Source organism: Peromyscus maniculatus, chromosome 9 (genome assembly GCF_049852395.1).
Source record: "Peromyscus maniculatus bairdii isolate BWxNUB_F1_BW_parent chromosome 9, HU_Pman_BW_mat_3.1, whole genome shotgun sequence".
Classification (NCBI taxonomy): domain Eukaryota; kingdom Metazoa; phylum Chordata; class Mammalia; order Rodentia; family Cricetidae; genus Peromyscus; species Peromyscus maniculatus.
In genome coordinates, this window is record NC_134860.1 from 65,613,938 (window position 1) to 65,634,713 (window position 20,776).

Below are 20,776 nucleotides of genomic sequence, written 5' to 3' on the forward strand. Positions count from 1 at the left end.
TATTTTTATGTACCTACATGACCTGTGAGGAAACAGTAACCAGATGTCTGGCTCAGCTTAGAGAGTCTGCCTGCTTATGTGGCCATTATGGCAGACACAGCACCATTGTTCTTGGCCCTTACAGAATGTATGGTATCATCTTGTCTGTGGTGTATGAGACATGGTTATGTTATGACAGAAGCTCTTTCTAATCTAGAAATTAAATTTTCTCACTTGAAGGGGTCAGAAATGAAGCTTCAGAGGGATTCATTTTACATAGAGTATAATTCCTTGTAACGGTAGCTGTTACTAGGGTGCATCTCTTCAATGTGCATCTCTGTATAGTTTTCTTGAATCTTTCTATGGTGGTTGACTGACAACGTTTTGTATTAAAAATTAAGAAAAAAAGGATTAGGTCTTAGATTTAAAATTGGAGATACACTGAGCAGTCTCTTCCAGAAAGTCTGAGAGGCAGGACACTGGCTGTGATCTTTCAAATAGGTGGTAAAAATTCTAGAGTCTGAAAAGAATGTCCAATAGTTGTCCTTCCTGTGAATTTTGTGGTGCGTCTGCCTCTACCTTTGGACACTAGCTTTGACCTCTATTGTATGGTTAGTTTGAACTTCAGTTTCTATTCAAGATGGTCGGGACAAGTCTGGGCCATTGGAGAGTTCCATTGTGTTCTTGAACAATGCACACTATCCCAGTATCCCAGAGACTTGAAGGGGAAAGACGGAGTTCTTGGAGACTGTGCAATATGCTTTGATCTGATTCAGACCCACATCTAGATGCTTCTAGAGTCATTTGAAACGCTGGGGCAAGTACACCTGAATGGTTTGATTGTGTGCTTTGAAAAGTCAAGACCTTTACCACTGTGTGTGTGACCTTTCATGACATCCAGAACACACTTGAAACACATTGGTCATACCAGTCAAGAAGAGGTTTTCAATGTCAAGTGTGTTTTCCTTGGTAACTGTCTTTGACCTAATGTTTTCTTCTTGGGTGTATTTGCTCTTCAAGAAGCCAGATCCCTCCCTCCTCATTACTCCATTTCTTCTTCTTTTTTGTTGTTGTTCTTTTCTCATTTAGACTGCTTTATAGGAAGATACACTTTGCAGGTTTACTGAGATGTGATTTACATATCATGTTGCCGACCCTTGGAAATGTGTACTTTCATGTTTTTAAAGTATACTCAGGTGATGGTATAGCCATCACCATCGTGTGGGGAAGAGAGAGCACCAGATGGCGCTAGTTGCCACAAAGATCCAGGTTCCAATTTTGTGTCCCCTGTTTGGTCCCTGACACTTCTCTCAAATTCTTGAGGCCTTTTCCCCCAACTCATGAGATGGCTCTTCACTGGAAGACTTAGATGATGCTTTGCGTACCAAGTACACAATATAGTGTCTATTTCTCTATGGCCTCACTTCTCCAGGTGTCAGTCAACTATGCCCCCACATTATGAAATGGAAAATTCCAGACACGAACAACTCATGGATTTAAAATTTCATTACAGCACATTGTTATAGTTGTTGAATTTTATGAATTAGGAATTGCTGATTTCCTACAGTGCCAAATTTATAAATTAAACTGTCACATGTATATGGGAATCCAGAGAATGCACAGGGTTTGGTATTAGTAGTGGTTTTAGGCATCCCTTCAGAGTCTTAGAATGTATTCTGTAGGACAAGAGGAGAACCAGCCTAGAGACACGACAATTAATCTCCTCTTCTGCTTTGGTGTACCCCAATCCTTTAGCCATTCATCATACAGAAGGGGGCAGGGTTAGAGAGGGCTCTGAGCTCTGAACTTCAGTCATGTTCCCTTTCCTCAGGAAGGCAGAAAAAGATCTTACGGGCCAGAGGGGTGCACCTTGCCCTATATGTGGACTTTAATGACTATTTTCTTTTCTTTTCTTTCCTTTCCTTTTCTTTCCTTTTCTTTTCTTTTCTTTTCTTTTCTTTTCTTTTCTTTTCTTTTCTTTTCTTTTCTTTTCTTTTCTTTTCTTTTCTTTTCTTTTCTTTTCTTTTCTTTTCTTTTTCCTTTGGTCATCAGTAGGTTCTTTGCCCCAAAGTAGCTCTTTCTGGAAGGCTCTTAACTTCTGTCTTTTATTTATTTTTCCCAATCGTAGAACATTGGTGTTGCAATGAACTCTAGAATAATAAAGTTAAATGTTTCCTTTAATAGTCAGGGAGACTAAGGCCCTGAGGAGGGGGATAGTGTGGTCACGTGGCCAAGGCTAGCCCACTTCCAGTGGGTATTTGTTAGAGTGAAGCAAAGCCTTCTGGGACATGATACTGCCTCAGTGACCCAGGAATCCGGCTGGAATGGCAGGGTCTGCAGTCTGGTTGTTGACTCAACATCCCCACACCTCCTTCTCCCAAAGCAAGGCTACCCTACTGTTGTTTGGTCTCACTTGTTAGGAATGCAGTCAGAAGACTGGCGAACTGCAGTGTGCTAAGTGGTTGTAATATTCACATCATCACTCTTGTTTGGGGAAAGTGGAAATCACTCCCATGCTAAGGAGAATCGGCACATTTGATCTGAATCTTGGAATTCTTTGGGGTTTTCTGTTTCTGAATAGAGAGGGCTGACATTCTCCAGGCACCTCTGGCTTTGGAGGAATCGAGACCCAAGGGATTCTGAGAGAATTTGTTCCTTGCAAGTTTCTCTGTGGCTAATATACGATAGGGATAGTGAAGAGTTTTGTACCAAGCAGTTGGGAAAGGTGTGTGTGTGTGTGTGTGTGTGTGTGTGTGTGTGTGTGTGTGTGTGTGTGTGAAGACATCAGTAAAATATTGAGCGAGACCTGACAATGTCTGTAAACTCTAGAATTTCTTTTAATTAATTTTTAAATTCATATGTTAAAAACATCCACAGCAGTACTTATTACTAATGTTACCATCCATCCTAGCAGTTATATATTTAATAATGCAGCATCCCTCCATCTTCCCCTCTCTCCCCCTACTGCTCTTCTCCAGGGCTTCTTTCCCCTTTGTGAGCCAAATGCTAAATCCTGGTATGCAGGGGTCTGCTGCATAGGCTGCAAACTCAGCCCCAGGACAAGCAAGAGATTCAAAATTGGGGGTTTTCCATCCAAAGAACTGTTTAGGGTCCTAATTTAAAATGAATAAAGCCTTTCACCAGGCTGCATATTTCCCTAAATCAATTGGATTTTATGTAAACATTTATCTCTTTCGCACTTTCCCACCTACCACACCGTGCTCGAAGTAATGGCTCGGTGAACATTAATGCTTTCACCAGATCCTTTTTTTTTTGGAACAGGAGTGGGGGAGGAGAGGGGAAGTGCACGCAGGGCACACAGAATGCATTATCTGGAGGCCAGTTGTTGAAAAGCAAAACTTCAGAAAAAATCAAGGAGCAAATGAGAAGATGCACTCAAGCTGGCTTTGGCGTGAGGGGAAAAGAGATAAATGACTCGGGCAGGTGTGTGCCGGGGAGCAAATGTGGTGTGGGATGGGGGCTCTCATTTGGAAAGAGGCTCCGGCGGTGGCGGCGAGCAAGCCAAGTTTGCCGTGGATCCTTGGAGCAGTTTAAAGGTTTGCAAGTGGTCGGAGCTGATGAGGGTGCAAATGCAGACACATCTCTCCATCCAGAAGGAAGATGCTTGCTTCTGTCCAGCCCGGACTAAAACAAAAGCCTTTCTCCTTCTTAGCCCACCCAAATGAGCACAGGCGGGCACTCCCTGCACTTTTGAAAGCTGTGGCAGATTGTCAGTGTGCCATACTGTGCACAGTGCTTGGACACTGATTACTTCGCCCTTGGTCCTTTTGGAGAATTTTGATCAAGACTCCCACACCTTCATGGCACAGAAAGCCATGCCTGACCTCCCACATACCCTCCATACAAGATGGCCCCAGAGACAAACCCAAACCAGATGTTAAATAATGCAAAAATATTTAACCGTCATTTCCAAATTTGCACCCAACCTTATTCACAGATAGGATTGGAGAGTGTGTAGCCAAATGTTTTTCAGCAAACAAAGATTTAAGAGTCTCAGGAACAAGACGGACCAGTTCTTCCCCTCCATTTGTTACTGCTTACTGGCATCTTCTCGTTGGTTTATTTTTTTTTTGTGAAACATAGAGTTAATTGGAGTGCTTTCCAATTCTTTTGTGTGCTTGTCGTAAGAAAACAAAAACAAAAACAAGCAGAAGGTCATGTCGAGATCATCTCACCAACCGGTGCTTTTAAAATAGAAATTTCCTAAGACTGGTTGATTTCTACTTATTTTTTTGTTGGTAAATCCTGGGGAAAATGTATATCTTTTCCTTTAAAGTTCTAATTCAAGGCGTAGATGCGAGAGTTCTGAAGGGACCTTGGGACTGCGGTAAAATTTCGTTGTCATAGTAACAGAAAGGGAAATAGGCCTAGCTCACCTGGGACTTCAACACTGCGAAAGCTGGATTTTTTTCTTTTTCTTTCTTTCTTTCTTTCTTCCTTTCTTTTTTTTAAGGAAAAGAACTCTGCAAGTGAAATAAATGAAAAACTTATTGTATTTTGAAACAAAATTTTAAAATAAGAATGAGGCAAATTGTTGCAAAGGTTCTTTTTGTTATTTTCTTCTTGGCTGGTGCAACTGTCAGATTCGAAATGCCCAGTTTTGAAAGGACACAGACCATTGAAGGGAATATGGGCTTCGAAAAAGAAAAATCATGTCTTACAAACAATAACCATGGATCGTGATTTGTGTTCCTCTGGACCGTCTCCAGAGGGACTGAGAGGTCGTTCCTATTTGCTATTAATCATCAATGCCTGGGGTATCCTTGCCCGGTGGACTTGAGCTTTAGATAATTATATGCTATTTTATGATTTTTGCACATGTTGTTATGGGAAACTCTGAGACCACCTTCGGATGTGAGCATGCTGGTATTGGGTGGGAGGCCAGTGGAAGGCCCAGACCTGAGGAGTCCTGAGTTCTGGGTTGTGTCCTGTCATTTTTTTTTTTTTTTTTTTTAACCCGGGAGCAATACTTTCTGTACAGTAGAGGTCACTGCTGCGTTCCGAGCTCTCTTTTGCAGACTGAAGGCTGTACAGATTTCAGGCGGGTGGGTGTGCAGACCGGAGTCCAGATTGGGAACCGCTTAACAGTCCCCCACCGTGATGGAGAGAGGGGGCTCTGAGCTTGCCATTGAAAACATCCAAATTTGCAAACTGCAGAGGGTCAACAGTGCTCCTCTCCCAGGCACGGCTGCTTGAAATTCCCCAGACCTGAAACACAATCGCCTATTTTTTTTTTCCCCCTCAAATCAAATCTAATAGAACACAGATAGAGTCTCTGGTTAAAAATGTTTACTGAAAAAAAAAAAAAAAGTAACACATTGCTTTCTCTTCACAGATTCTTTTTAAAATTTTTCCTGAAGTGCAATCAGAATTGTTTGAAAACAGCAGGAAACCCAAGGGACATGAGGAGGTTCCAGGTAAGGGGCCCCAGGATCACACCTATTAAATAAATAAAGTCACCCTGTCTCTCTTCTTCTCTCTCTCTCTCTCTCCCTCTCTCTCTCTCTCTTTCTCCCTCTTTTTCTCCTCAAATCCATTCCTCACTGATAGTGCTAGCCATACAAAAGAAGCAGCGATGATAACCTCCCTCTACCATGATGAAGGCCGTTTTCATTTTGGAGTGTTTAGGTTCTCTGCCTCTGCTGGCAGAGCCTCTCGGGAGAGGCACCAGCCTGGGATGGAGATTTGTTTTCCAGCCCTCAGGCTGCCCCTTGCTCTCACAGCTGCCCGCAGCAGGGGCCATGTTCTTGATACTCAGCCACCTTGGGAGTTTTCAAAGCTGCTTCTCTGTGTGTTTTCTGCAAGCAACAGCCCGGGTCTTCCTCTTTTACCGGTTAACTATTCGGTGGTCTCTTAGCCTGCTGGAAGGTAGTAACCCAGGCAGCCATGGTCACTTTAAGACCGTAACATGACAACAAGACCCAGGGGACAGTGACCCAGCTGCCTGACAGTGAAATCTGCCACCGATTTCATCACCCCTGCCATTGATGTGCTGTGGAGATGGCTAATAAACAGAGCTAGAGCAAAGTGTTGGGTTGGAGTTGGGAGTAAGGACAGCAGCTAGACTCTCTTCCTGATGATCTGAAGGACTGCATTTAACTCAACAAATGATTCGTCGGCCATCCGTGCCTGACTGCTTGAGTATGTGGAGCTCTGTTCCCTGTAGAGAATGAAAAATGTATGAAACCACGGCATGGAAGCTCAAGGCAACAAGGTGAAAAACAGGGCTGGCTTCACTCATGCCTCAAGCGAGGGAAGGTTCTAGAAGGTGAGGCAACTTGACCTCACTCCTAGGAAGATGTTGGAACTAGGAGAATTGGTGACAGACCTCCTAGGTCATGGGCATCCAAGTGTCCAAGCTGCTGGGTTTGTGTTTTGCTGTGGCCTTGAAATGGGCAATCATTTTTTTTTTTTTTCTGTACCAGACGCCAGGAGCTGTGTGTCTGTTCCTGCCTGTCTGCTGGAGAGTGTCTATGGCAAAGCCAAGTGTCGACAGGGTGCTTGGGAACAGAGCCTCTGAAGGACTAACAGGGGCCTGGAGTATAGCTCAGGGGTAGGGTGCTTGCCTGCCTGGGCGATCTCTGAAAGAGAAGAAAGCAAGCAAGAGAGAAAGGAGGGGAGGAGGAAGGAGAAAGGGAAAGAAAACAGAAGAGAGAAAGAATTAGTAGGCATGATGGGCACTCGTGAGGCCAGTGCAAACTGCTTTGAAAACAGTCTTGCATTTACTGTTTCCCAGACCACATCATGGCATCCAGTGATCTTGCTGCGACCAACACATTTTATTTTTTCGGTTGTAATTGTAAGATTTAATGCTATCATCAAGCTCCCTTTAAAAAGGTGCTGCTCTCCACTTTATCACTCAGGTTCTTCTGCTGGTTCATAAGAAGTCAAATAGAGTCAAATAGAAACAAATGCAGTCAGTCTTCTTGGGAATCCACAGGAAGGTCCCGCACAATGGAAATTTATTGCACCCAGGGTTCCAAATATTACTACATTGTTAAGTAATTTTTTTTTGCTAAAGAAAAGTGAATATTACCAGAATCTCAAATTGCCCCTAGGAGCAAAGCCTGGGGGAAAGAGGCAGGCAGCTTGGCTTAGGGTATTTTACTCTACTGTGCTTGGCACGGCTTTTATTTTGAAGAGGCCCTAAGAAATGTGATGAGTGTCCACTGGAATGCCCTGGCTTTTTACCCCCACCCCGCAACTTTAGAAACATATTCATGAGACAAACTCACACCAGCACTGTTTGATTCTTCAGGCCTCTGATGAGTGAGGAGGGTTACTTTGTCCTTTGCTTTAGCTGGCTTCGAGTTAACATTGCTGACATCAGAGTCACCAGGAAGCCTCAGCCCATGTGAGCATAGTTCAACTTCTTCATCGACAAGCAGTCTACAAAAAAGCTTATGAATTCCAGGATCTTGTTATTTCCAGGGCCAACCTAACACCCCTTGCCAACTTCCTTCCACCTTTTGACTTTAAGTTGAGGTGAAGGACATGTACCGCGCACATCGCCATCCTAAGTACTTTAGCGTGTGTGTGCCAGCGGCCTTAACACATTGACAGTGTTGTGATTGTCACCTGATTATCAGTGACTATCACAACTGATTCTAGAACATTCTCGTCACTTTGTAAATTACGCTATGCTCCCTAATTCCCATTTCTTCTGAGTTACCTGCAACCACTAATCTACTTTTTGCCTTTATGGGTTTGTCCTGGAAATTTCATGTAAATCAAGTCTCTGAATATTTCAGGCATCTTTCACATAGCGTAGTGTTTTCAAGGTCCACAAGGTAGCAGTGCCTCATTCTTTTTTGTAGCTGAATACTATTCCATTGTCTGCACGGACAGTATTTTGCTTCCCCATTATTTAGTTAACTGACATTTGTGTTTTTGTGCCTTTAACGCTTCTGTGATATTGAGTTGTTTTTGGAACATATGTTTCCAGTTCTCTTGGGGACAGAGCTAGGAGTAGCATTTCTGGATCACAGGGTAACTCTATCTTTAACTTTTTGAGAAACTGCCAAATTCTTTTTCACAGTGGCTGCACCAGTTTGGATTCCTACCAGTCATGTGTGAAGACACCAGTTTCTCTAATTCCTCACGGTTTTATTTATTTTTTTAAAAGATTTATTTTATTCATTATTGTATGTGTGAATGTAAGTGCTGTGCGTGCCAAGGCCAGAAGAGGTTGTTGGATCACCTGGAGCTGGAGTAACAGACAGCTTGTGAGCCACCCAACGTGGGTGCTGGGAACTGAACTTGGTCCTCTGCAAGAGTAGCATGTGCTCTAAACTGCCAAGCCACCTCTCCAGACCTTGGTTTTATCTGTAAAATGACCCCCCCAAAAAGCTCTAGGATGGTAATTCATTGCTGTTTCAATCTGCCAGTCCCCCATGACAGCGGAAAGTGATGCCAATACCTTGACATGTACTTAGCACTCACTTGTTTATCTCCTTTGGAAGATTTTGAAACTGGGACCTTCTTTTATTGTTGAGTTGCAAGAATTCATTATGTATCTGAGATACTGGGACCTCATTAGATGTGTGACCTGGCAATTTTAGAATCTACTCAGATTCTGTGAAGAGAATAACGGTTAATAAGAGCTCTTTTCTGTGGGGGAGGTTTTTATGAAGAAAGGCTTGCCTATGTGCTGTCATGAGAAATGTGATTAAATCTCAAACGTGACAGAAAGCTAGAGACCGTAGTGGGATGGTAGTGGGAGAGTGATCTCCAGAGAAAGGACTGGATTACATGTATCATACAGAGTGGCAAGGGTGGTCGTTCTTTGCCTCAAATAAAGTAACTTCTGCTAGTGATCAGGTACATATTTGATGGAAGAATGCTTTTGTGTAGATTTGAACATAACACAAGCATTTCTAACAAAACCACGAACTAGCTAAATACTTCCTTCCTCTCTTATCATTGGTAGATCCTAGACTCTGTACCTCCCTTCCTCCGCAAACCACTGAGTAAGACTAGATCATGACATGAAACATATTTCTGTGACTGACCCCATCTCTTCTTCAGTTCTGTTCAAATCCTAAATACCATAGGATATGTAATTAATTGATGACAGTTATCTATGGAAATATATGGGTCTTAACCCTTTCTTGTCTCCAATCCCTTTGAGAATCTGGTAAATGCTGCAGCCTTTGTGCTAACATAAATTTACATTTACATAAAGTTCTTGATAATTCAGAGATTCCCAAGAACAGGTCCCAGGGTGCCACGGGCTCCTGATCTAAAGAAATGGAATCCTCTAGTACCACACAGCATCTTCAGTGTAAAGTAGCCCCTGATTACAGCAGTCTGTCTGCATGAGGCCTGCCCCGATCTCCCAGCCATTCTCTTGCCTGCAAATGCCATGTGTTCCCAGGTGACTTCTGACTCCACATCCCTAGCCTTCACCCTCTTTGGCTCTATAGCTAAAGTTCTAACTGTCCTGGGCTTCTTCTCTTCAATGACTAATAAGTGTATGTTCCAGCAGAGCTCGGCATATACCCCTGATTCATTCCTCCTCTTTCATTGGTAAGATGTCGCTCCTCCTCCTGTCTTGCAAACCCATCTCTCTCCTGTGATGGGTTCCTTCTCTCTTTCCCAGTCCAATCCCCTCTCAGCTCTAATGACAAGTTCTACTAGAACATTGCATGGATGTCTACTAACTCTCAACACAAAACTCAGATCTGAAAGGCTGAAAAGAGACCCTCCTCAGTGTCTTCACTTCAGACAAATCTTCCATTTCAGCCACCTCAGGAAGCTCCTGCCTGTTGTCCACTGTTCACACACATACCCCGCTGCTTCCATGTCCATCTGGGCATCTTCTCACATGCTCTCTTCTCTGTCTAAGAACCCTTCATGGCCTTCTAACTGTTGATTCCTCATCCTTCAGGACCACATGTACATGCCACTTTCTTGGGGAATTTTTTTTTTGACTCTCCAGGGTTATGGCTTCCTGGGCCAAAGCACCATTCTCTACAATCTCTGACCATTACCATATTTTCTGAAAACTAGCCTCTGTCTTTCCAACATATGCTGCTTGAATGTAGTTTGTATGCTTTGGTTATTTCCTGCTTCTCACCTGCACATATCAGGCACTCTGTAGGGCTCACCACACTGTTATTCACTGAATTTTTAAGAGAGAAAAAAAAGATGGAGAAGAGAAAACTCAGGGTTTCCAGGGACTCTTGAAGAAAGGCGGAACACCGATGTCCAATGTTAACTAAGCCAGAATGAGCCCGATTCCTTGTTTCTCTGCCATATGAATAGAGAATAGGCAGTTATTAAATTCAGAGGAATGTCAAGTCGGGGAAAGGAAGTCAGGCACATTGCTGTTTCCCACACGCACATTCTAAAGCACAGTTGAAACTTGACAACAGTTTTGGGCTCAGTGCCGCCAAGTCTCCATCACCGATAGTCAGGCTGTGTCTGTCCCAGGTCATAGTGAAAACCTGCATGCTGTCATTCAATCAGTTATTCGCCCACAAATATCACAGAGAATATTTTATGTTTTCCTAAACAGTCCCAGGCAGGTGTTGGAGACCTAGCATAGGTAACCAAATACAAGCCATCTCCACCTTCGGTGGGATACAGGAAGTAGAATGATTGAGTGGCTGCCAGAGCCCAGGTCTACTTCTCTGGGCTCTTGTGGGGAAGGGGGGTTGCACGGTGTAGTTGTCTTAGTGGTGTCTGTTGGAGCTCAGCTGTGTGGTCAGGGAGTGTAACAACGGTAAGTGACAGTGTTCTTCCCAATAGTTTACAGAGCTTACCAATAATAACAGCAGATCTGTCACTCAAGATTGGGTACCCATTTCTATAGAGGGCTAGAGTGTCTTCCATCCTAGGGGCAATACCAGCTTCTCTTTTAAGCTATTCTGGTGTTGGTCTCTTTGATATGTGTCCTACCTCCAACTCAAAATGTAGAGTGGGCTCACAGTAGGGTAAATATTAAGATAAAGAGGGGGACTCCAGATGTCTTCAAATTATTCCCCAATTCGGTCCCTTTAAGTTCCACCAAATGATTTGTTTTTAGTTCCAACGGACTCTTAATGAGATAAATGAACAGCAACAACAAAAATCAAAATTTTACCGTGTGTGTGTGTGTGTGTGTGTGTGTGTGTGTGTGTGTGTGTTTCTGAACCTTATAAGCTCAGCAAATACTCTGGGTCATGTCCATTTTAATTTGTATCTTTATGCGGGGCAGAGAACCATCCAGAAGTCATATCCTCCCTGACCTTAAGAGATAAGATGTAGGCAGGCAGTGGTGGCTCAGGCCTTTAATCGCAGCATTCAGGAGGCAGAGGCAGGAGGGTCTTTGTGAGTTTGAGGCCAGCCTGTTAGTTAGTTAGTTAGTTCTAGGATGATCAAAGCTACACAAAGAAACCCTATCTCGGAAAAAAAACAAAACAAAAAAACGGGGGGAGGGGGAGAGAAGATGTAACTAGCTACAGAAGGACACGTGAGTTTCTAGTATAAGAAAAGTTATTTACAGGCTTGGTGGGGAAAGATGTAGGAGCTGAGTTGGTTCTTGGATTGCATCTATTCATACAAAATAAGGTCGAGATCTCGAGGATATTTACAGGGGCTTTGGGGGAGCGGTCGACGCTTTGGAAGAGCTTGCCTATGGTGGGCCTGTCAGACTTTGAAGTGGGAAATATATGGTGCCGGGGAGAACGAGACCTTGGACATACAGATTTGCCAGGGTAAGGACTGACTGACAGCCATGGAGTCGCTGGATAATGCAATGGTCCCCCTGTTTACATTGCAGCGGGTCTCTGCCACACAAGAATGATGGGGAAATTAGCTTCTCTGACAAAAACACCTCGTCTACGCAGCTGGGTGTTCACCATTAGTCTGTTTGAGTGAATGAAGCAGGAGCAAAGGCCACGGCTGCTCATGTCTTGGAGCAGGGCCAACAGCTATCCAACAACCCCTTATGATTTTTTTTTTTAAACCCCTAGCTCTTATATAAAACTTTTTAATGGCACTACCATCTATTTTCCTTAAATAAAAAATGTTGAATGTTTCTCTCACACCCGTTGAAGAGGGAAAGGAGAGTTTAAATTAACTCCAAATGGGACGAATTTAATACAGCCCCAGCTGCCTGCAGGTTTCTTCAGTGAAAACCTCTTGGTCTGAGAGCCGCTCCAGCTGCTGGGTGATCTCACAGCCCATCCCATTGGAAAGTCACCGTGCTACCAGGCCGCAGTTCTAAACACATAATGAAAACCACTTGACTCGGGGCCCCTCTGATGAGCAGCTGAGCCCATGATCTGGTCATAAAGCAAGCCAGGTAGTCCCTGGGACAGCAGGGATCTCTCTGGAGCGCGGGGGGGGGGGGGGGACACCTCTGAGGGGCTGAGGGGCTTTCCCACTATGTAACGCTTTTGTCGGGAAGTGCCATGAGCTCCTTCAAGCGTTGTTCTGCTGGAGCAGCCTTTGCTTTCCACCTCTTGACATTCAGTGTCTCAAACGAGGTCAAGAATCAGGGCGATGCCGGTTTTGACTAACTCACACTTCTGAGCGTTTTGAGTTCTTTTGGGGAGAAAGGGGACGGATGTCCAAATCGATAGTCGCATAAATAACTTTTAGGAACGGATATGCCAGACTGCAAACAGGTGAAAACAAATTCTGAATGCTCACATGGATGAAAACTTAGGCACTCAACCCACCCTCATGCCCACTCTAGCACAATCAGATTCAGAAGTTTCCGGAGCGCAGACCAGAGCTTTCTGGCCTCTGCAGCAGGAAGGAGTGCATGGCTTTTCAAACTGCATGGGAGAAGACTGTGTGCTTCTGATGTTTGATGGACAGCAGGTGACTCATGAAGTCCTTTGGGGGAGAAAGTGAGGTGGGAGGGGACTGGGGAGTCAAACAAAGAACTGCATCAAATGCTAGTATACGGCTCCCCCGGGACTCCCAAAACTCCTGCTAGTAAAATACTGCCCTTGACTACAACATCCTTCTTGGCATTCGGTTTTGATGGGGAAAAGCAGTGGGATTGATGGAGGAGAGTGAGGTAGGGTGGCATGGCCAGTGTCTGTGGCCTTCAAGAAGAAGCGAGTTGAGGGTTGTGAAGCGGATGAATGGACTATGGCCTCTCTAGGGACGTCATGAATAGCTGGCTAAAAAAAGTTCTGCCTCTTTATTTCTCTACATATCCAACTGGATTTTTTTTTTTAAAAGAAAACGTGACCTAAAACATTTCTAGTAAGCTTAAAAAAAGAAGTAAACTATTTGATGATGTAAAAAAATAAAGACAAGTTTTATTCTGAAGCCACGCTTGGCAAAACACAGCAGCCGAAGACTGGTGAGCACGGGACTTTGCTTAGGTTGACTCCGGGCTTTTGTTTTGTTTTGCTTTGAAGTCAGGATAGTGCTGGGGAGATAGCTCAGCCAGTCGAGAAATTGCACGCATGAGGGCCTGCATCCTACTCCAAGAGTTCAGTAAAAAGCCGGGCACGCGGCTCACCCCATCGGCGGTGATATGGGAGGCAGAGGCAGGCAGGTCCCTGGAAGCTCACTGCTAGTTAACTGGCTTATTTGGTGAAGTTCCAGACCATTGAGAGACTCAGTCTCAAAGAGCAGAAGGCACCTGGGGTGGTCCTCTGACACCACGTGAACTCGCTGCCCGCCAAAACCTGCATGGGTGTACATCCGTACACAGGCCGATCCTATCAGTCGCCTAAACTTGTATAACTCAAGCTTTAGAAATCTTCATGAAAATATCTATTGCTGCACAGGGACCGCCGCTGGCAATGTCTTTCGTTTATTCTGCTCCATCCTCCATGTAGGCTGCCTGAAGTATTTAGTGCCTGGGAAGCTCAATGCAAACCTGAAGGACGCATTCATACAGTGCACACCACACACATATATGTAGGCAAACACTTATATCCAAAAAACAAAACTCTCGATGGCTAGTTGAAACACAGCACTGTCTGGTCAGTTATGAAGTATCTTGTCATTGATGCTGCAGCTCTTGGCATGAACAATCCCAGAATCCTTCTTGTCTGTCTCTATGGCAACCAGTTTTGTGTTCTCGTGTTTGGAGCTTGATACTTCACGGACCAGAAACTTTACCTATAGAGAATGTAAAATAAAGCCTCTTTCTAAGAGTCATGGGAATACTTAAATATTTATTTTTTTATGAAAAAAATCTACATTTGTGGGATAGGCATTTAAAGGTAATTTGGGGGACCCCAGAGTGCAGCCAACAAAGAAGAATCTAGACTTTAACTCTGGTTTGAAAACATGTGTGCCAAGAATAAGATGGTAGGGAGAAACAAACTGTGATAGCCAAATAGTTTGTTGTTCGGCTGGGCAGCATTAATGTGGGCTCAGGCAGAATTGTCTCGCTGGACTCTCCTCGTCAGTGACAGGAATTAGCCGGCATCTCAAAAACACAATGCATATTTTTTCTTACAGCGTGGACTCCCGGTTAGGTTGTCTCCCATGGCCAGGAGTCTGCCCCGATTCTTTCTCACTGTAACGGTCTCCATGTCTCTTTTCCCCTTCCACAGGTGGAATATAAAATCCCCACATACAGTTGTGCTTTGGGAAAGCTGAAATAACACATAGAGCAACCGAACAGTAATAAGGGAAAAGCACATCATGAATCTAATTCCATTTCCAGATGTAGAATGTCATAAAGGTCCCCCTCCCACCACCACCTCCCCATACTTGGCAGAACAACGGGAATTTTTGAGACCATTTTATTCCACTGCATGTATGCTTGTTCCTAGGTATGGGTACCAGAGAGGCCTCGGCAGTGAGCGAGCTATAAATGCCTCCTGTTCCTGCTTTGCTGAGGCCCCACATTGAGCTGAGAGTATGACCCTCCCAGAAATGACGGGAGCCGGTGCCTGGCTAGTAGCAGAATCTGGTGTGATTTTAGAGCCAGCCCTTTAAAGATGGGGGCGGGGGGGGGGGGGATGGGGGGCAGGCCTCTAACCAGAGTCATTACTCTCTCTCCCCGGCTACAAACAATGGGATTGTTGTCTGTTTCAGAGAGCAAATCACTTAGTCTCCGCACCCATTTTTCTTCCTGACTCGTCTCTTTATCATCCTCACGTGTCTCTTTATCATCCTCACGTGTCTCTTTATCATCCTCATGTAGGCTCCATTGGAGGAGCACCTGGGCATGGGGTGAGGAAGGGTGACAGGAGAGGACTAGGCCATTCCTCCAACTTAACGTTAATCAACAGAATCATACATTGGGACTTTGAGAAGGAGAAATAGAGTCAGTTACAAAAGTGTGGGTAGGAGGTGTAAAAATCACCCAAGGGAGGGGGATAAGTCTGTTTAGACATCTACTTGCTGCATGTTTAATTTTGATACCAAAGAAACCACTCTGCTATTGGAAAACTAACTGTGCAGGCAGGTTAATGGGTGTGCCACTCTAAGGGTCGATCTCACAGTGGCCTTTGATGAGCTGGAAAGAACTCAGCTCCTGCTTGGTATAAATTATTAGGGTGAACGCCAGGCGGTGGTGGTGCTCGACTTGAATCCCAGTACTCGGGAGGCAGAGCCAGGCAGATCTCTGTGAGTTCAAGGTCAGCCTGGTCTACAGAGTGAGATCAAGGACAGGCACCAAAACTACACAGAGAAACCCTGTCTTGAAAAAAAAAATTATTAGGGTGAGAAACATGGGGCTATCTTAAGGGTTATAAGAAGAAAAAAAATAGAATTTGAAAAAGGCAATCAGTTTCCATGTGTACTTACTTTGTAAGAAGCTGCCAGAATACTTACAGGTTCTCTTCTTACAACTGTCCTTGTGCTCTTTAAGGGACCACACCAGTATTTTACTTGTCTCTCTTTCTCGGCTAACCCTGCTTTATCACTAAGTGACTTAAAATAGACCCACGTGGAGGCAGAGGCAAGCAAATAGCTGCGGATTCGAGGCCAGTCTGGTGGACACAGTGGGTTCCAAGCCAGCCAGGGCTACTTAGTGAGACCTTGTCTTAGAAAAAAAAAAGTGGGCTGGAGAGACGGCTCAGTAGTTAAGAGCACTGGTTGCTTTGAAGAGGACCAGCATTCAGTTCCTAGCACCCACATGGCAGGTCACAACCATCTGTAGCTCCAGTCTGAAGGGACGTGACACCCACTGTGGGCACCGAGCATGCACGTAGTGCAGACACATACGTGCAGACAACACACAAACATAAAACAAATAAATCTTTTTTTTTTTTTAAGTGAGGAAGAATGAGGCCCAACAATCACATGTCTGCTAGATCTGTTTCCTGAGCTAGCTCACCAAAAATTAGAGACGACAATCAAAATAAAATCAGAAATAAAATCAGGAATAGCAAAAGGGAAAGTCTACTTCCACTGTGAATCTCACTTGCCCTTTCCTAGAACTTTGGCTCAAGTGTGTCTTGAGATGGCTGAATTGCTTACTGTTTGTGTGTTGAAATTGAAGTGCCTGGGCTGAGGAGGGCCGCCATCTACAAAAACCTGTGCGGATCTGAGTGCTGTGAGCTGAAATACAGACACATCAGCAGTGAGAAATAAATGGAACTTGTCAGTAGTATGGGCAGCAAACACCGGGGGCCATCCCTCACAAATTATGGACATCTGTATTCCTAATTGGCATTCTTTTGGGCTGTGCCAGCCGAATGGCAGTGCCAGGAGAGCAATAGCCTCAGAAGAGATGAGATGTCACGTTTAGGTGACAAGAGACGCGGATGAGGCATGGGAGTCCTATTGTAAGGAATCTTGGTCCATATGGTTGTTGTATCACTGGTGATTTGGGGTTGGAGGGACCTCCACGCGGCATGTTTCATCCAGACTGAAAGTGCTGTTTTCAAAGCAGATGGGTTTATGATCTTCAAATAACAAGTGACTGGATGGTTGCAGGACCAGAAGAGTCGATGGGAAAGATGCATACAAATAGTTAACAAGGTAATGGTAAGAAATGTTGACCTTGATTTGTTTAGCTAAGATGTAAAGATTTTTGAGGGTCAGAGGTGTTCTTGTGTAGTGTTTTGGAGTCGAGCTGTGTCTGACCCGCTAACATTAAGCTGCTGTGGCCTGCAGTTTTGAAGAGTGAAGCAAACCGGGGGGAAAGCGAGGAGGGGGAGAGAACAGGAAATGGAGTGAGGTGTTTCAGGAAGTTGTCAGGGGTTGACTGATTGATTCCAGATGGAAAGGGTCAGCCTTCATGACCCAGGAAATACTCACTAGGGGAAAGAAGTTGGCTTGGGGAAGGGGAAGGCCTGGGAGTGAGATGATGTTGGAATGCACATTCTACTTCCTTTCGTCTTAAAACATGTAGAAATCCTTACTCCTCGGAATGGAATAATATCGGTGTTGTCATCATCCATCAGAGAACAGAGAAGGAAGTTAAACCTGAAGCCTTGACTGAACCAAATGGATCTTCCCATCCATTATGCAGTTTATTCTTCAAGAAGTAGAGAGAATATGTGTAAAAGCCAGTGTTTAAGCACAGGTTTCCATAGACAGGATCAACAACTCACGTCTGATTTCACGTGGTGGAATTTGTGAATCAAATCCACTAATTTTTGCAAAGTTAGCTTAATTGGCAAGCTTCCCTAGGTACCTCACAGCCTAAGATATTTTAATATGAAAAATAGAACTTCACACACACACACACACACACACACACACACACACACACACACGTATGCGTGTGTGCATGCACACACATACGCACATACATTTGGACATAATTTAAAATCTTGTAATAAATTTTGCAGACACTGAAATAATTCAGGTTAATTCCCTTGCTGTCACGAGAGGCCAGCACTAGCCAGCAAAAGATTAAAATTTATTTCCATTGTTAATAGAAAATAATGAAGTGCATGTGAGCCACCAGGGTATATCATTTGGGAAATGTTCACTTGGAACTGAGTCTCACTCCACCCAAAAATGACTATGATGAAATCTTCTGGCCGGAGACAACTCTACATTTTGTGGCAGGGATGCACAAGGAGGGTGGACGGACAGTGTGACGAGCTTGTGGAATGAATCAAGCGCTTCCTGAGTGACTGGCCCTCACAGCCGCGTCATCCTTTGATGGGGCTGGGGTTCCCCTTGTTGTTCACAGGCTGGCTTGTTCAGGAGTGATGCCTGAAGCTCTCTCTTTCATTTTGTTTTGTGTTTGAAGATATATTTTGTGCACACGGTGGCCTGATGTCTCCCCCCCCCATCCTACTATGTTCAGAGGTAGCATGTACATAGGCAATGTTCTTTAACCCCCACACTCCCTAATCCTGTGACAATGAATTCTGTTTCTTTCTTTGACTGGAGCATGGTCTTGAAATCACTCACTGAAATCCCTCTGAAAAGCACTCGCGCCTGGTGCACTTGGCCAAGAGTAGTGGATGTCTGTTTTGCGGTCGCCACCACTGGATATGAACTATCTAGAAGGACTTTTCTCAGACGTTCACATGTTAACACAGACACAATTGAAAACAGACCTAAGGCTGGACAGGCTGCATCCCTGAATTGTGCGCAATTATATGGGCGATAATTTTCTGAATGACAACCAAGCTTCCTCTAAGTTTGTTCTCGGAGTCCCCAGGGCCTGTCATGACTCCTAATGTGTAGTTGGAGCTCAGTGATTATCTGCGGAGTTGAATGATTGAAACTCATTGACATCCATGTAAAATGTTCATATAGGCTACATCAGGCCCACAGAATGTGGCTACATGAAAGTGATTTGTGGAGCCACAGGTCCTGGGGATTCTTTTAAACCTATTAAATTATAAGTCTTACAAAATGTTAAAAGCTACCCAGTTTGCTGATAGCTCAGTCAGTAAAATGCTTGCCATGGAGGCACAAGGACCTGAGTTTGAAGTTACATTTTAAAGAAGCTACATGTAATGGCATGTGCTTATAATCCCAGAAATGGGAAGGTGGTAACAAGGAAGGTCCCTAGGGGTGCTGTTGAGCTAGCCTCGTCTAATTGTTGAGCTCTAGACCAGGGGAAGATGGAGAAAAGACGAGGTGGCTATCTCTTGAGAAATGCCACCCAAGGTTGACTTCTGGCCTACATATGCATTTACATACAAAGGAACACACATGTGCATGTACACACACACACACACACACACACACACACACACACACACACGTCCCTGAAATTCTCTTCAGGGCAAAAGAAAACAAATGGAGAGATGACTATTGCTTGGGATTATGCCTGACGGGGAAGTGATAGGAAATCATTTTCTGAAGGGATAAAATATTCTATCTCATGAAAAGAGAATGGATTATGCAGTGAAGTTGTACCTTGACGCCCTCACACCTTGAATACCTTAGTTTTTCCTGATATAGGGAATGGGGAGGTGACCACGGTATAGACAAGAGCAGCAACATTTAAACAGGGTTTGAAGTTGAATGATGGGGTCCCAAATTTTATCATGCTGGCCTGTCGTTTTATTTGCTTGAAATCATTTCATAATAAAAAGCGTTTTTGAGTAGCAAGTGAATTATTCCATATTAAGATATGAGCAAGGTCGGGTTCCTCCGACCTCCTCTGTCATTTAATAAGTTGGGAAGGCGTGGCAGGACAATTACCGGTGGCTATCCAGAGACTGCAGTGGGGCCATGGGCAGAAAGAGTCATTCGGAAGCACAGCTCGTGAGATTACCCAATGCCCTTCCTGGCAAGATCTATACATATTCATGAGCATGCGCATAACAAGTCTCTTTCTCCAAAGAGCCGCAGAAAAGATGCTGTGCACAGCCACATGAGTTGAGAAGCAGTGCTCCATCCTGGACACTCTCCTTCCTGGGTCAAGTCCGAGGGTGGTGGGTGTGGCCAGGCATCCTCTCTTCCACCTCTTTGCTCAGCTCTGCCTTCGAGCTTCGTTCACAATCTAAGTAGCAGGATATATATGATAGCATTAAATCCCATGGCGTTTGTGCCTGGCTTGCCGTATGTATTAGCTGCCATCCTGCAGTCCTCTGAGAGCAGCCGTATGGCTAGGCCTTCCAGTTGCTGTGATTATTAGTGCTAATATCTCCCTTTCCAGAACCTTCTCCAGAGTTTAGACCCTGGTAGAACTGCAATGGATAAGGCCATCCATCTCAGTAACTGGGAAATAGAGGCAGGAGGGAGGCGAACGGGACACAAGTCATTATAATTTGGCCTGTGTTTCACATTGTGCCAAATGCTTTGCATGCACCAGCTCATTTGATCTCATTCAGGCCTGCAAGGCAGACAGCGTTATTTGTGTTTCCTAGATAGGAAAAACTGAGATTTTTGAAAAGGCTCAGTGATCTGTCCATGGGTTTCCGTTAGGAGAAGTGGCCCGGGATTTCGATTCAGTTTTCACTCCAAGTTCTTGCTCTTCATCACTCCACACCCACCCCTCCCCTTTCCTCCAGTTAGACACTAAACATCCAGTATCTCCCACACTGCACTTGGAGAACCTTATCTTCTCACAGAGTCTTTATCACTGTTCACTCATGCACAGGGACACTGGAGACAATTGATCAGCCAGTGTTCCAATGACCCCATCTGAGGCGCAGGATCCTCGTTTCCAAGCTTGGAGACGTGGGCCTCCTTGATGGAGGTGCTGGCTTTTAGCTCTTGCATTGCACTGTCTGTATCTGTGACCGCGGCTGGAGGACAGCCCCGCTGGTGATGAGGTTCCTGGAACCAGCAGGCAGAAAGCTCATTTCCCTTGTCATGGCACAGACAGAGTTTGAACTCAAAGACATGAAAATGAAAACCAGTGGGCCAATGACTTCCTCTTGTTCCACTCCAAAATTCTGTCCTGTCTCCCCGTTGCCTTGTGGAAGCCTTCCACGAGGGT

General features: G+C 44.6%; 1 protein-coding gene across 1 annotated transcript in view; it reads left to right on the top strand.

The window, feature by feature from the left end:
- Positions 1 to 20,776, top strand: part of Ebf2 (EBF transcription factor 2) — a 197,303-nt gene that overhangs the window by 134,150 nt on the left and 42,377 nt on the right. Inside the window, exon 7 of the mRNA XM_006994153.3 lies at positions 5,336 to 5,417. Coding sequence (XP_006994215.3) covers positions 5,336 to 5,417 — 82 coding nt within the window. The remainder of the gene's footprint in view (positions 1 to 5,335; positions 5,418 to 20,776) is intronic.